The sequence below is a fragment of the Watersipora subatra genome, chromosome 9 (assembly GCF_963576615.1).
Source record: "Watersipora subatra chromosome 9, tzWatSuba1.1, whole genome shotgun sequence".
In the NCBI taxonomy this organism is placed as follows: Eukaryota; Metazoa; Bryozoa; class Gymnolaemata; order Cheilostomatida; family Watersiporidae; genus Watersipora; species Watersipora subatra.
In genome coordinates this window covers 3,194,349-3,209,021 of record NC_088716.1, presented here as the reverse complement: position 1 = coordinate 3,209,021, position 14,673 = coordinate 3,194,349, and the positions used below count along the sequence as shown (strand labels likewise).

General features: G+C 38.3%; 1 protein-coding gene across 5 annotated transcripts in view; it reads right to left on the bottom strand.

The window, feature by feature from the left end:
- Positions 1-13,817, bottom strand: part of LOC137405378 (phosphatidylinositol-binding clathrin assembly protein LAP-like) — a 29,411-nt gene extending 15,594 nt beyond the window's left edge. For 3 of the 5 annotated variants that reach the window (XM_068091611.1, XM_068091615.1, XM_068091616.1), the window contains exons 1-6: positions 13,535-13,817; positions 5,724-5,866; positions 5,482-5,557; positions 1,903-2,045; positions 1,717-1,773; positions 1,351-1,462 (exon numbers count right to left, since the gene is read on the bottom strand). In XM_068091611.1, coding sequence (XP_067947712.1) covers positions 1,351-1,462; positions 1,717-1,773; positions 1,903-2,045; positions 5,482-5,557; positions 5,724-5,866; positions 13,535-13,670 — 667 coding nt within the window. In that variant the 5' untranslated portion in view covers positions 13,671-13,817. Of the gene's footprint in view, positions 1-1,350; positions 1,463-1,716; positions 1,774-1,902; positions 2,046-5,075; positions 5,152-5,481; positions 5,558-5,723; positions 5,867-13,534 lie in introns of all 5 variants that reach the window. The other 2 variants (XM_068091612.1, XM_068091617.1) reach the window with 1 other exon arrangement.
- Between the last annotated feature and the right edge of the window lie 856 nt (positions 13,818-14,673).

The window sequence follows — 14,673 nt, the reverse complement described above, 5'->3', positions numbered from 1 at the left end:
ATTGCTTCATGTTGTTTATTTAACGAAATAAAAGTATCGTCCCATTTCTTTTTTAACTTTACTCACACGCACGTAAGAAGAAATGTGACGCGTGCTCGCTAGAATTCTAGAATTTTAACCAGCCAATAAGAGCAAGGGTTCGGCACGAAATTTCGAGCAGTACCGAAATAGTTCGTTTCGGCCAGAAATGTCCTCAGCCGAACTTTTTAGAGCTGAAAACGACGTCGTTTTGCGTCATTTAGTTCGGTTCGGTGCCCGTGTGACCACGGCTTAATACGGAAGTCTAAGTAATACGGAAGTCTATCTAATACGGAAGTCTATCTAATACGGAAGTCTATGTAATACGGAAGTCTATCTAATACGGAAGTCTATGTAATACGGAAGTCTATGTAATACGGGGATCTATGTAATACGGAGGTCTATGTAATACGGGGGTCTATGTAATACGGAGGTCTATGTAATGCAGATGTCTATGTAATGCAGATGTCTATGTAATGCAGATGTCTATGTAATGCAGATGTCTATGTAATGCAGATGTCTATGTAATGCAGATGTCTATGTAATAAAGATGTCTATGTAATACAGATGTCTATGTAATACAGATGTCTGTGTAATACAGAGGTCTGTGTAATACAGAGGTCTGTGTAATACAGAGGTCTGTGTAATACAGAGGTCTGTGTAATACAGAGGTCTGTGTAATACAGAGGTCTGTGTAATGCAGAGGTCTGTGTAATACAGAGGTCTGTGTAATACAGAGGTCTGTGTAATGCAGAGGTCTGTGTAATGCAGAGGTCTGTGTAATGCAGAGGTCCGTGTAATACAGAGGTCCCTGTAATGCAGAGGTCCGTGTAATGCAGAGGTCCGTGTAATACAGAGGTCCCTGTAATGCAGAGGTCCGTGTAATGCAGAGGTCCGTGTAATGCAGAGGTCTAAGGAATACAAAAGTCTAAGGAATACAAAAGTCTAAGTAATACGGAAGTCTAAGTAATACGGAAGTCTAAGTAATACGGAAGTCTAAGTAATACGGAAGTCTAAGTAATACGGAGGTCTAAGTAATACGGAGGTCTATGTAATACGGAGGTCTATGTAATACGGAGGTCTATGTAATGCAGAGGTCTATGTAATGCAGAGGTCTATGTAATGCAGAGGTCTATGTAATACAGATGTATATGTAATACGGATGTATATGTAATACGGATGTATATGTAATACGGAGGTCTATGTAATACGGAGGTCAATGTAATACGGAGGTTTAAGTAATACAGCGGTTTATGTACTACAGAGGTATATATAATACAGATGTCTACGGAAGTGGAGGTCTAAGGTAGAGGTCTAATAGAGGTGACTCACCTAAAAGGTTGATAATACCATCATTGTAGCAGGCAAATAGCCTAATCAAGTCTTTGAAAAGCAAGAGGAAGGCGGCATTGATCACGCCATTGTTCAGCTCATTGAGGGTCGGCTGCAATACCACCCCAACAAGCTTATAATATGCTTTAACCAGCATCAAATGATTCTAAGTTAGAATTATAGACATGAAACACTGAACAAGGGCATTAAGGGAGTCAAAGCGAGAAACACGGCTAAAAGGTCATCACGCTGCTGGCTCCACTGCCTGTCCACTCCCAGCTTAACTAGGGCAGAAGGGAGGTTGAATATGAAGCAATTGGTATAAAGACAATCAATAGAATTAAGCGCTGCCAATAAAATACTCACATCAAACTCAAGCAGGGCATCTATCTGATCCTGCAGGACAGGCAGGGCCTTTAGTAACTGCAAAGAGAAAGCGAGTCAAATAAACTCACGAAGAACACAAGCTAAGATCTTTAGACAGCCAATGATTTATTCAAGAGCTCATGAAATCGGCTTTTAGAGAAAAAGGGTAGTGGCTGATGAGCCCACCTTTTCAGGAACCATCGTTCTAAGGAGACCATCATCCTTGCCTCTCTTAACTTTGCAGAAATCAAAGGCCATTAGCCGATACGCCGTTGCCTTTTCATTGATGTACTTGGCATACTTTCTGATGTATGTTGACATGTCATAGCCTGCAATAAATCACCATGTCTCGGCTCACAACAAGCCCTCGTCTCAACAATGCATGCCACTTGACCAAAGCTAAGGAGTGCAGGCATAGGGCAGAGACCAGCAGGATTATGTATGTAAGGACCGGCTAAGCTGGATAGTGCACCAGATTATGCGAGCGATAAACCACTAGTGGTGGTCTGTCGGGTCGAGGGTGAGTGTCTCCGCCCCACGCCCAATCTAATGCTACTACGTTATATAAATGGTAAACTGCTAAGTTATTCGAGGCAGACACTAAAAGGATGAATCTGTGCCTGACATCACTTTTATTTACTCTTCCTGCAACCAAACAGCATTTCACAATCAAGCATAGGGATTGTCTACACTTGGACTACAGCATTTCACAATCAAGCATAGGGATTGACTAAACTTGGACTACAAACAACAACGTTTCCTATCAAAGGCATTACATTTCGTTTACACTGAATATTGCACTAACACCTTTCAAACTACGTTACTTTTTATACATTCAATAAAGGTTGTCCACATACAAGCGTGCGAAGCTTCGCTGACGGCTGCCAAGTCTTAGTACAAATCTACAATATTTCCTCACGACAGACAGATTTTTGGAATTCACAACCAGAATTGATTTACACTCTGCTGACGGATGGGTGGAACTTTTTATGTAGAATTCTCAAATTTAAAAGAGTCAGTAAGTTGAATAATAGACTCACAGCCAATATTTACATTAAAACTATTTGCATAATCAGATGAGTTTCGGCGCATTATAAAATGATGAAAATCCAACTTAGAGAACATCGGCTACAGTATATAAGTGCTTCAAGGAGGGTGGAATATTTAGCCTTAATTCTTTAAATACAAGGTAAATCTGTCCGATGTCCGGTGTTCGATGTCCCGAGGGTTAGCATTGGTTAAGTCATTCATCAAACCTCCTGTCTCTTTTGTAAGACAGGCATACATCTACTAAAACTACGTATGTTAACAATCAAATCCTGTCAGCTTCTGTTATGATGCCTTTGAAATGCATCCAGTGACTGAAGCTATCTTTATTTAAAGCTCAGCCATATTTTTAGCAGTTTCTGTTCATCACAGTTCTCGCTATTCATATGATATGATGGCATGTATTTTGACCCCTCCAAGCGCTGCGAGTTGGCAAGAATGCAACAGTAGTTCCGAAGAGTTAGATGTGCCGATAGTACCGGTCATGTGTCAGCTAATAACATAGAATACCAAAACCAACCTTCAACACAATTAAATACAGACGTGGCGAAAATTATGCTACTACGGAATTTCTTAAGAGACGTATGGTGCAAACCACAAATTGGCTAAGAAAGGAGGCCGATGCGAACATGGTGACCGTCACATCTGGCAGAATGTCACATGTTTGGCGCTTAAAAATAGGTGAAGACCATCTATTGATAAAAAAGAATCAAATCTCTGGTCTAAATTACGCAAGTCGAATAATTATCAAATAATTAAACACAAATCTATGTGTGCCAAGGAGCAGACAGCTCCAGCATTATTTGGTACTAATCTCTCTCTCTCCGTCTCTGCTAAGCTACCAATCTCTTTCTCTCCCTCTCTGATAGGCTACCAATGTCTCTCTCTCCCTCTCTGATAGGCTACCAATCTCTCTCTCCCTCTCTGATAGGCTACCAATCTCTCTCTCCCTCTCTGATAGGCTACCAATCTATTTCTCCCTCTCTGATAGGCTACCAATCTCTCTCTTCCTCTCTGATAGGCTACCGTACATCACACATGGAAATAGGGATGTGCAGCCTAATTAAAGCCTCCAATATAAAGGCACTTTATGAAAAAAGGATGGTAAATGCCGACTCTAAAATAAGTATAGTATTGCTACACCACACCTAGTATAAGTATAGTAATGCTACACCACACCTAGTATAAGTATAGTATTGCTACACCACACCTAGTATAAGTATAGTATTGCTACACTACACCTAGTATAAGTATAGTATTGCTACACCACACCTAGTATAAGTATAGTATTGCTACACCACACCTAGTATAAGTATAGTATTGCTACACCACACCTAGTATAAGTATAGTATTGCTACACCACACCTAGTTCGCAACTTTGGATTGGACAGAGAGAGTCAAACATTCAATTCAAGGAAACAAAAGAAAGTTTAAAGGAAGTGAGAGATGAAAGCCAGTCTACACCTCGCAGTATTTGCTTCCATTCTCAATGCTATGTTATGACGATAGCACATTTGATCTATGGAGGTCATACACTTACATGTGGAACTGAATGTTTCCACATTGCTGGTAAATTTTATTGGTAAACTATAAAATTATTATTTATCACAGAGGATTTATCAATAACTAATAAAAACTAATTAATTTAAAATAAATTGATAAAACATATTGGATAGTCAGCATATTATAATTCAACAAGAGCCAGATTTGTACAAGCACCTGTCACTATATGGCATATGCCAACCATAAGTCAGTGACATTTAGAGTTACAACCACATGTCACCATGTCAACCATGAATGAGTTTTAGAGTTACAAGTGTTTGTCACTATATGCCAACCAAAAGTCAGTGACATTTACAGTTACAAGCACATGTCACCATATGTCAACCATAAGTGAGTGAGTTTTATAAACAAACAAACATCAGACACGCTGAATATTTTTGACCCACACGTCTTAATGTTATGATGATCATACATTTTTTTGATAAAAAAGCATAAACTTCAAGCAAAATTACAGCATGTAGACAGGCCTTTAGGATGGTGGCAGCAAGAACACAAAAAGAAGCGTGTACTAGGCAATTTTAAATGTACACATACTAGATAACAAAAGAGTTATCTCCCTTTAAACACCTACTACATAGCATAATGTTACTTACGCTGTATTGGTCATAATGATCAGAAACATTTTTTTCACCAACAAAACCCACACATTTAGTTAATTATAACACATAGATTGGCTAATAGGAAATCTTTTTACGTGGGAGATAAATCAGGGAAGATAAATCAAAGGTTATAGGTGGTGTAGAGCTTACCCTGTGGATGCGCTTTGTCTATAAAGTTATCTAGGCGGAAGGAACAGTTGCTCGAGGCAAGATACTGGTAGAAACGCTATAACAAGCAGAGATAGTCAGAAGTTAGCGGGAGGCATGAAGACCCCCGTCTAGAGATTACAGCAAACTGTTAGATCTCGGTATAAAATGACGCGAACCAAACGTGTCCAAGTTCTTCACTCACACCGAGTAATCAGAAACAGCAGGATCAATGACTCCCACTTTTAAAGTGGAGGAGGTGGTAGCACTCTACACCATACATGAGCGATCGAACATGGACACGCGTGTTCAGTGTAGATAGAGCGGTATTAGAGATAGCAAGTCTCAGCAATTAGCCTGATGTAGGAGTTATCAGCCCCACACCGCTACCAGTGGCACATATAATTACCCTGCGGTGTAGTTCTATCATTAAAACTGTCCAAATTTGAGAAAACAGTATTGGATGCCATGTACTGCATGTAGCGCTGCAAAACATATCATTTATTGCAATTTGTGGACAAATACAGAGATTGTTGTGAGAAAGTGAAACTACTCAAAGCATGAAACATTTCAAATTTCAAGCAAATATCAAAAATATACATGACAGGTGACACGAAGGATAAAGACAAGTTACTACGCCGCTGCCCCTACCTCGCTGCCATAGTTCATCACATTGTGAACTGTGATAAGAGACTTGAAAACGACGACCCAGTTGGTAGTCTGGGTTCTCTGAATGAGCAGATCGGCCATTTGCGGCACTGATACGTTTGTTTCGTGGGTACATTGCAGGAGATCTGTAACCAGAAACCGGTGTTCACCATGCTGCTACTATTATGGCTCACCTGTAAACACTGGACAAAAGTAAAACTAACTGATATCCGTCATCAACAGATCATTAGACATTCAAATACGAAAATCTGTTTCAACCCTGCTTCATGCAACAGATTGCGATATTTTTACTGAGTCTCCATAAAGACGTTCCAATAAAGAAGCCAAGAAAACTATGAGTTTCCTAAAAATGACAGTTTAGTCAGGATAAGCCGCCACAAAAAATACGACTATTCCAAATTAGTTTGTCTGAAAACAAAGTGATGTGAACCTTCTTCTTCATACTGAAATGTAAACATCAAAAGCATATTCAGATATGTCTGGCTCTATATAACACCAGATGTATACTTCAATAGAAGTGTAATGCAGCATCCTCGCAGGCATCAGAGGTCACATAAAGCGTGGTGAATATATATTCTTTGATAATGTAAACGAGTGTTTTTGAAATCACAAGGAAGAAGACAGACATGTAATAGCAAAACCAGAGTAACAAGGTTCAAACTATGTCAGCTCATAGATGGTTAGTCTGGCGAATTGTTAGGACAGAAGCATTTTTTATTAATCCGCAACACCAGGTACCGGCAGCGCATTATAGCACTGCGGATACCTAATTGTACAGCTCCTCCCACACATGACTCGACTATAATTGTGTATGTGCTCATCGAGTTTCTGTTATAGATAAGTGACTAAAAAGGGCCAATAACTGCCTCTACCATCTTTGTAAAGCCTGGTTTCCATATCGATTGCGAGACTCCGGCGGTAACTTGCGCAGCAAAACGCTTGCGACGCTAGGCTCGGCGGCATATGTTCACATAAAAGCTGCATCGCTAAACATAATCGCGTAACCAAATAAAATGTTCGCTCGCCATGCCGTTTCTATAATGGTGACCTTCACCCGTACAATGCATTGCGGGAAGGTTTTGCTTGCGGCGAAATTTGAACAGCGCTAAAACATTGCATTGCCACCGGCAACTACCGGTGGTACCCGGCGCGTAGGTTCCCATTTCATCGCTAATAGCCTGCGGTGCTGTCGCCGGTGCTCTGCGACGTATATGGCAACCGGGCTTTAGAGGGATAGCAGGTAGAACAAATTGCCTTTGACTTGTATGTCTGCCACCGCTTTGGGTTGTTTTTCACACAATATGATTAAAGAAGCAGCGTTAAATGACTTAATATAATATCAGATGGGTGTGTTTTACCAGCTAATACACTATCAGATGGGTGTGTCCTACCAGCTAATATACTATCAGGTGGGTGTGTCCTACCAGCTAATATACTATCAGATGGGTGTGTCCTACCAGCTAATACACTATCAGATGGGTGTGTCCTACCACCTAATATACTATCAGATGGGTGTCTCCTACCAGCTAATATACTATCAGGTGGGTGTGTCCTACCAGCTAATATACTATCAGGTGGGTGTGTCCTACCACCTAATATACTATCAGATGGGTGTGTCCTACCAGCTAATATACTATCAGGTGGGTGTGTCCTACCAGCTAATATACTATCAGATGGGTGTGTCCTACCAGCAAATATACGGTGCACCCTGGAGATACGATTACCCTGATAAACGATTTTTCACCTTACGAAGTCAAACATTGTGATATCTTCACCTCGCCATACGATTTTTATTTCACCATACGAATTTGAGAAAAGTTTCACCCGAGTTAAAATTTGGCGGTCGGTGTGCTCATAACGCACGTCGAAATAAAACAGACACCGAAATATAGTTTGCCGAAAACATTTTCAGAACGTTTAGAAGAGACGATGATCGACTTTTCTCATGTCAGCATTCCGCGTGGAAAATTTCGTGTAACATACACAAGCGAGAGCAAATATTCATTTGTAGGGTTATTATATCTTTTACTATAAACTTTTAGGTCAGCATACGTATATAACTACAAGTATCTACATTTAATTCGTTAGCTATAGAATCTGAGACCGATACAAACGTTACAAAACGAAGGAAAAATGATTTTTATGTCAACAAAGTTGGATGTCGTAAATAAGAAGGCAACGTATTATTTATCAAGGAATATGATCGCAAGTTCGCAAGCAATCAGCATTTGCAATTATTATTAAAAAAAGAACTCCATTAAAGCAAGCACAAGAAAGAGCTTCAGATTGAAGATTTGAAGGAGCTAGGTCATGCACACGATCAGCATTCAAAAGGAGCAACCATTTAGTAAAGGCGAGGAAGTAGAAGATACAGAAAACCCCACATTGGCAGAAATATTTCAAGTGTTTAATTTACTGATGTGGACTGGTACATTAAAATAATGCATGTATAATATATTTATTTATCTTTTGTGTGGCATGTTGTTCATATTTTATTTGCTTCCTTTTGATTTTATGTTTTATTTTCTTGTTTAACCATGTCCTTGCAGGTGGGCCTGTTATTTCCTACGTGAATACAATTCATCGTAGGTATGTAACTCATATAACTAGCTACTCAAGATAGTTGACGCATTTACATTACTTTCTGAAACTTGTTAAAGCCCTTTCCCCTAGGGTATAAATAAGTACAAACTTTGTACGTATGGTTACATTGATTCTTGTGCATATTTCATACAAGAAAAACTACTGCAGCACCTTCTCTGGATCCTTCTACAAGCTTTAGCTAGCTAGCAGTTTTCTGCATTGCACCAGCATTTGTTCTTTTAAACCAGAAAAAAAAATTGGACAGGACTAGACAACCTTCTTTAGCCTGCTAAAAATTCCATTTTATTACGTATTAAATTAATCTTCAAGTGTACAGCAACATAATTATCATTGATACGTTTTTGCCTCCTCTCTGCTTTATTCACTACAATATACCAGCTAAAGTCAAGTTGCTCTAAAGGTATGTACGTCCTGTGTAGTAAATAAAATTTCATTTTTCTTTTCGGTAGCCATTAAATGGTCAAGTGTGTGAGAGGCCGCTTTCGATAACTGCATCGCTCGGCCTTTTTTATTGAATTTTAGTTGAAAAAGGTTTCACCCAGACACGCTAAATTTTATAATGAAAGTGAAGACAGAAACTTATGAAGGATAAAATTTCGTGATAACAGTTGAAATTCATTAAAATAGTTCAAAATACATACTAAAACTTGGTTTTATAGGTGAGTTTGGCAAGCTAAACTTATTTTAAGTGAATTCAACGTTTATGTTATGCGTACCTTTTGAGAGTAAGAACTTGTTACCGTCCTATCTGCATTTGGTACACAGATTACAATTTTACGGTATTGCAGATTATAATCACTAGGTGCACTTAATACAATGCAGCTACTGTAGGTAACTATAGTTACTAAAGTTAACATACCATTTTGTTACTAATTTTCAATATGTACAGCGATTTTATAAAATTTTGGACGACTTTTACCTTTTTTTTCATTGTATAATTACAATGGTTTCTATACCCGGACATACGATTTTTTCCCCATTCGATGCCAGCTTTGGAACGGATTAACATCATATCGCGAGGGTGCACTGTAATATCAGATGGGTGTGTCCTACCACATATTATACCCTACAGGATGAATTTATTCGCGGAGTTATATTTCGCGAAAATTGTCTTTTCATGCATATTCGCGGATGAATTTATTCGCGGCTGAAAACTGCCGCTCTCTAGGAAAAGTTAACTCTATTGCGGCTAATAATAGTTATTACTACGCATGCGCACACCGAGTGTTCCGGTTTATATTCAGCTTACAACCGCGGGGCGATCATGCTATTCTACGGTAAACAATTTTTGCTGCGTCCAGAGGTTTTCACGAATATTCATCGCTTTAGAGGCCTTTGATAAGCCAACAACTTGTGGTAAGTAATAAGTTTTTACATTTACTAAATTAGTTGAATTTTACTCTGGTTCTTCGGTAAACTGCAATACTACCGTATTTTTTTTCCATCTCTACTGCTTCATATTTTGTTTTAGTGTGAGAGAGAGATCTTTCATCATACACCGAAGAACAATGATTGCACGGTTGGTAGATGTCATTCTTAGAAGATCACCAATCATTCAGGGAGGTCTGGAAATTGAGGTTGAAGTGACCGCAGCTACTTACGAAAAGAATATATCTGTTTTTGAAAAAGGAACAAAAACGCCTTTACGAGCACAAATCTTTGGCCAACCGGCAGAACTTTGCAATAGTAAGCCACGAGGAGAGTTCTGATGATAACTTCCTTACCAGCCATGTAATAGCGAGAGAATCGCCTTCAACACCTACCCAAAACATTGACAGCGACAGATCTGCTATTAGTAAAATAACTAGTCAGAAAGCACCATTACACGCTAGTATTCACATATCAAGAGTACCAGTTTAATTTTATTGCTAGACAACTGCCATGTAGACTAAACTGTTTATATTTACTCCATTCATCGTTTGTAAAATTTTATTTGTATTTGATATATTTTATTTGTACACTAAAGTTTGTAATAAATTATAATATATCTATACATGAAATAAAATATATAATTTAATCATGTTTGCTACAGCGATATCAAGGAGCTGTTGTCGATGAAGCAACTTGACTTCTAGGTTGACTGGTTGCCTCTCTGCCGATATTCCTGTCTTGATGAATATTACTACTTGTCTCAAGTTTTCGTAATCGGAGTAGGTTGTTTCATTCTCAATCTGCAGTAAACACAAAAAAGAAAAAATATTAACGAGTGTTGAGGAAGTACAAAAACAATAGCTGAAGTATTTGATGAAAGCAATCAGTTTTTAAACAAAAGAATTAACTAATGCAGTTGATAATGGAAAAACGTATCTGCACTGCAAATCAAATACATACCATAATGTCCAGATCAGAATCATGATCGTCCTTGACTTCGGTATTTGAGATTGATGAAGTTGATTCTAATGTAGAAAGACTAGGAGAGCTTTTTTGCTATGCTGAAGCCATGCCAAAAAACTTTGAATAATTTTGTAAAGTTTGACGCAATGGCAATAAAGCTCGAAGCCTGGCGATGACTTTAAAGAAGTTTTGGAACTCGGCTACGTTTAGTACTTATGCCTATGGGCTATTTTCGCGATGACGCCATTCTGCATATCTTGTGACAACCTCGAATAATTTTGTAAATAAATGTGATGCATTGCCAATGGTGTTAGCTCAAAGCTCAGGCAATGATTTTAAAAATGTTTTGGAATTCAATTACGTTTAGTATTTACATTAAAAACTAGGCTAGCGACTATTTTTCAATTTGATGCAGTAGTTATTCTCTCTTGTGATTAAAAATAGAACTAATTATACACTGAATTTAATAATTCGCGGATTGACTGTTCGCGAAATCGCGAATTTTTATGACCAACGAATAATTTCATCCTGTAGGGTACTATCAGATGGGCGTGTCCTACCAGCTAATACACTATCAGATGGGTGTGTCCTACCACCTAATATACTCTCAGATGGGTGTGTCCTACCAGCTAATATACTATCAGATGAGTGTGTCCTACCATCTATTATAATATCAGATGGGCGTGTCCTACCACCTAATATACTATCAGATGGGTGTGTCCTACCACCTAATATACTCTCAGATGGGTGTGTCCTACCAGCTAATATACTATCAGATGAGTGTGTCCTACCATCTATTATAATATCAGATGGGCGTGTCCTACCACCTAATATACTCTCAGATGGGTGTGTCCTACCACCTATTATACTATCAGATGGGCGTGTCCTACCAGCTAATATACTCTCAGATGAGTGTGTCCTACCATCTATTATAATATCAGATGGGCGTGTCCTACCACCTAATATACTCTCAGATGGGTGTGTCCTACCACCTATTATACTATCAGATGGGCGTGTCCTACCAGCTAATATACTATCAGGTGGGCGTGTCCTACCATTTAATATACTATCAGATGGGCGTGTCCTACCAGCTAATATACTATCAGAAGGGCGTGTCCTACCATCTAATATACTATCAGATGGGCGTGTCCTACCATCTAATGAACAACTAGACCGTTTACTTATACTCTAACACTCTGCTACAAGCAACTGCCTAGAGCCATCTAACAGCCAATTGCAAGAGCTTAGAGTGCTCTATTGATCTTTGTGTTATGAGGCACTAGCAATGATATAAGTAATTGAAAATGTGTAGCAATAGTGTCAGATATTAACCGTTTCCTTTGGTCAGCGGTATTTTGAATACACATCCATGATTCAGTGCTTGCGAGGAAGAAGCTCATGTTAGTAATAAAATACATCAAATAAGACTTAAAACCCAGCAGTTGATTCTGTTAAAATGATGGCTTCTTCTAAATAGACCAATCCAATATTAGCCTATTAAGGGTCACTGTAACAACTTCGCTACTAAAGGACATCTGTTATTTTGCCCCAGATTTACTTTTTGGATAACTGCTTAAAAATAGGAAACAATGTGTGACCGACCACCCATTACTCTATCACAAATATAAGCTGTATTTGAAAATCTCTCTTCATATCTGGAGCATAGAACTTGGTATTGTTATATGCACCAGAGCGCTTGCATCATAAAGCTTGTGCTAGTAACTTACAATCAATAGTAATAGCAGAGGGTATTGATCCGAGTGAGCATAGACAATTGCTTCTAATAAATGCATTATAGCGAGAACTGCTCTTTTAACTAATGTCACGCCAGTTACTAACAGCTCATACCAGTTGAGTTCAGTTATAAGCTTCTTTGCTTTTATGTTAACCAGAGTGTAACAGCTACTATAATTCACCGCCATTATTGCATGATCAACAATTCTATCTAACCTGGTTGCATAGATTCCACTATACATATATACATGTACATATGTATAGTGGAATACATATATATATACTGATCTTGACATTCAGTTTAGCAGTCAAGAAAATCTATGAGCAGATTCTTTTCTAGAAGCATCCTTTAGAGTCAACCTTACAGTTTTATGACATGCTTAGTCACATTATGCAAAAACTTTGCAAGATGGCAACTAAGTTATCATTAGGTCTAAAGATTTAATAAATGGTCTATTTTTACTCGCCATACTTGGGCATAATGCATTTTGAGATAACCAGTGCAAACTTCGTAATCTCTAACCTCTAGCAAGATGCTATACTGCTGCAAAAGCAATTTATCTAGGCAAATTCCAAACCTATGACAACAGCATACCTTAAAATGTGTCAGATTAGTATTGAGTGTATATACCCGTGTGTCATGACACAACGCAAACCTTGGTATGATACCTCACACATTATTCCATGAATCAGTATGATTAATCACGAATTACCACGGTTCATAAAGCTGAAGATAAAAGTGCAACGTTATATTATTTTATGTAATGTGCAAATCGTCATATTCGCATAAACAGGGATTTTCATAGAACTACCGGAATACCACTATCAATACTAACTTGTCGCTTATCGACGCCTACTTCAACAATTAGTTTTCACTAAACATTTTAATAGTTTGCATAATTACAGCAAAAAATGCTTATGAGATAAATTTAACAAATCCCAGCAGTAAACAAAAGAAAAGTTAAACAATCGTGAAACGATCAGCAGCTAAGTGATTAACTAACATCCTTAGTCTTTTGATACGTTCTGTAAACAATTGCTTTTTAAAGACTTCGACAAAAACTAAAACCTAACAAATAGCTACTTAAACATTGGTTAATGGCTCATAAATAATGACTCACAATCGAGGTGTTTTCTTTTGGGACCAGCCACCTCCTCTGTAGTAGATTTACATACTGCTTTTGCTAACCCTTGACCAGTCAAACTGTGTTTAGCAGCGTTAATCCTATCCGTTACGCTTTGTCCAGAGGCTGACATAACTTTCAGCAGTCTACCACCATATATAAAACTTGCCAAATAGAAAATGGTAGAACCAATAGACAAGCAGCTTCCGTGAGCACTGTGGAGAACCGTGAGCCTACTTTCTAGTAGAAAACTGGCCGCACCAATTTCTCTTTTCACAGATTTGACTTCCTGTGTAGCCAAATTTCAACTGATCCTAGAAGGAATAATTTAATAAATGAAATTACGCTAAAACGCCGGTAGACGTATCAATTCTGAAGAAAAGCTGGTTATTACTTGTGCTAATAAGGTCCCGCAAGAATCTGCTACAATTGATCTGCACGACAACAGGCTATTCTTGTCACGTGATTTTAAATGCAACGCACGAGAAAACAACTCCATTTCATAAGCGTACAGCATACACATACGTATGTCAAATCCAATGTTAAAAAACTTCTCTTGAGTCCCTCTTGAGTACATTCACTTGAGTGAAAGAACCAGAGCTCTATGCAAATGGCTTTTTAGTAATTTATAATAAAGTTCTTCAACAACTGATTTGACTAGACTGATTAGATTCAAACTAAATAGACAAGACTATAATAACTTTCTAAATATTCATTTGTTATGAATTGACGGAAGGCAACAAAAAACCTCTTTTTAAATTCATATCTTCAAAAAGAGGATCCAGTAACGCAGTCAAAATTTTGCACGACAACACTGGCAAACCAACTGATAATATAGCCAACACTTTTGTTGACACTTTTTCTTCCATTTTCACAGTTGATAATAGTGCTTATCTCATTTCCCCAACAAACGAAACTGTAGCAAACTCCACCAAACAGAAGGCCAAAGCAATAACTGTTTCCAACGATGGTGTCTTAAAACTTTTAAAACAACTTAACTCTTCTAAGGCTGCTGACCCAAATGAGCTGAGCACTTCGTTGCTGAAACATCTAGCCTCCTATACTGCATCCACTTTTACCAAGATAATGCAACACTCTTTATACAACCATACTATTCCTAAGGATTGGAAAACAGC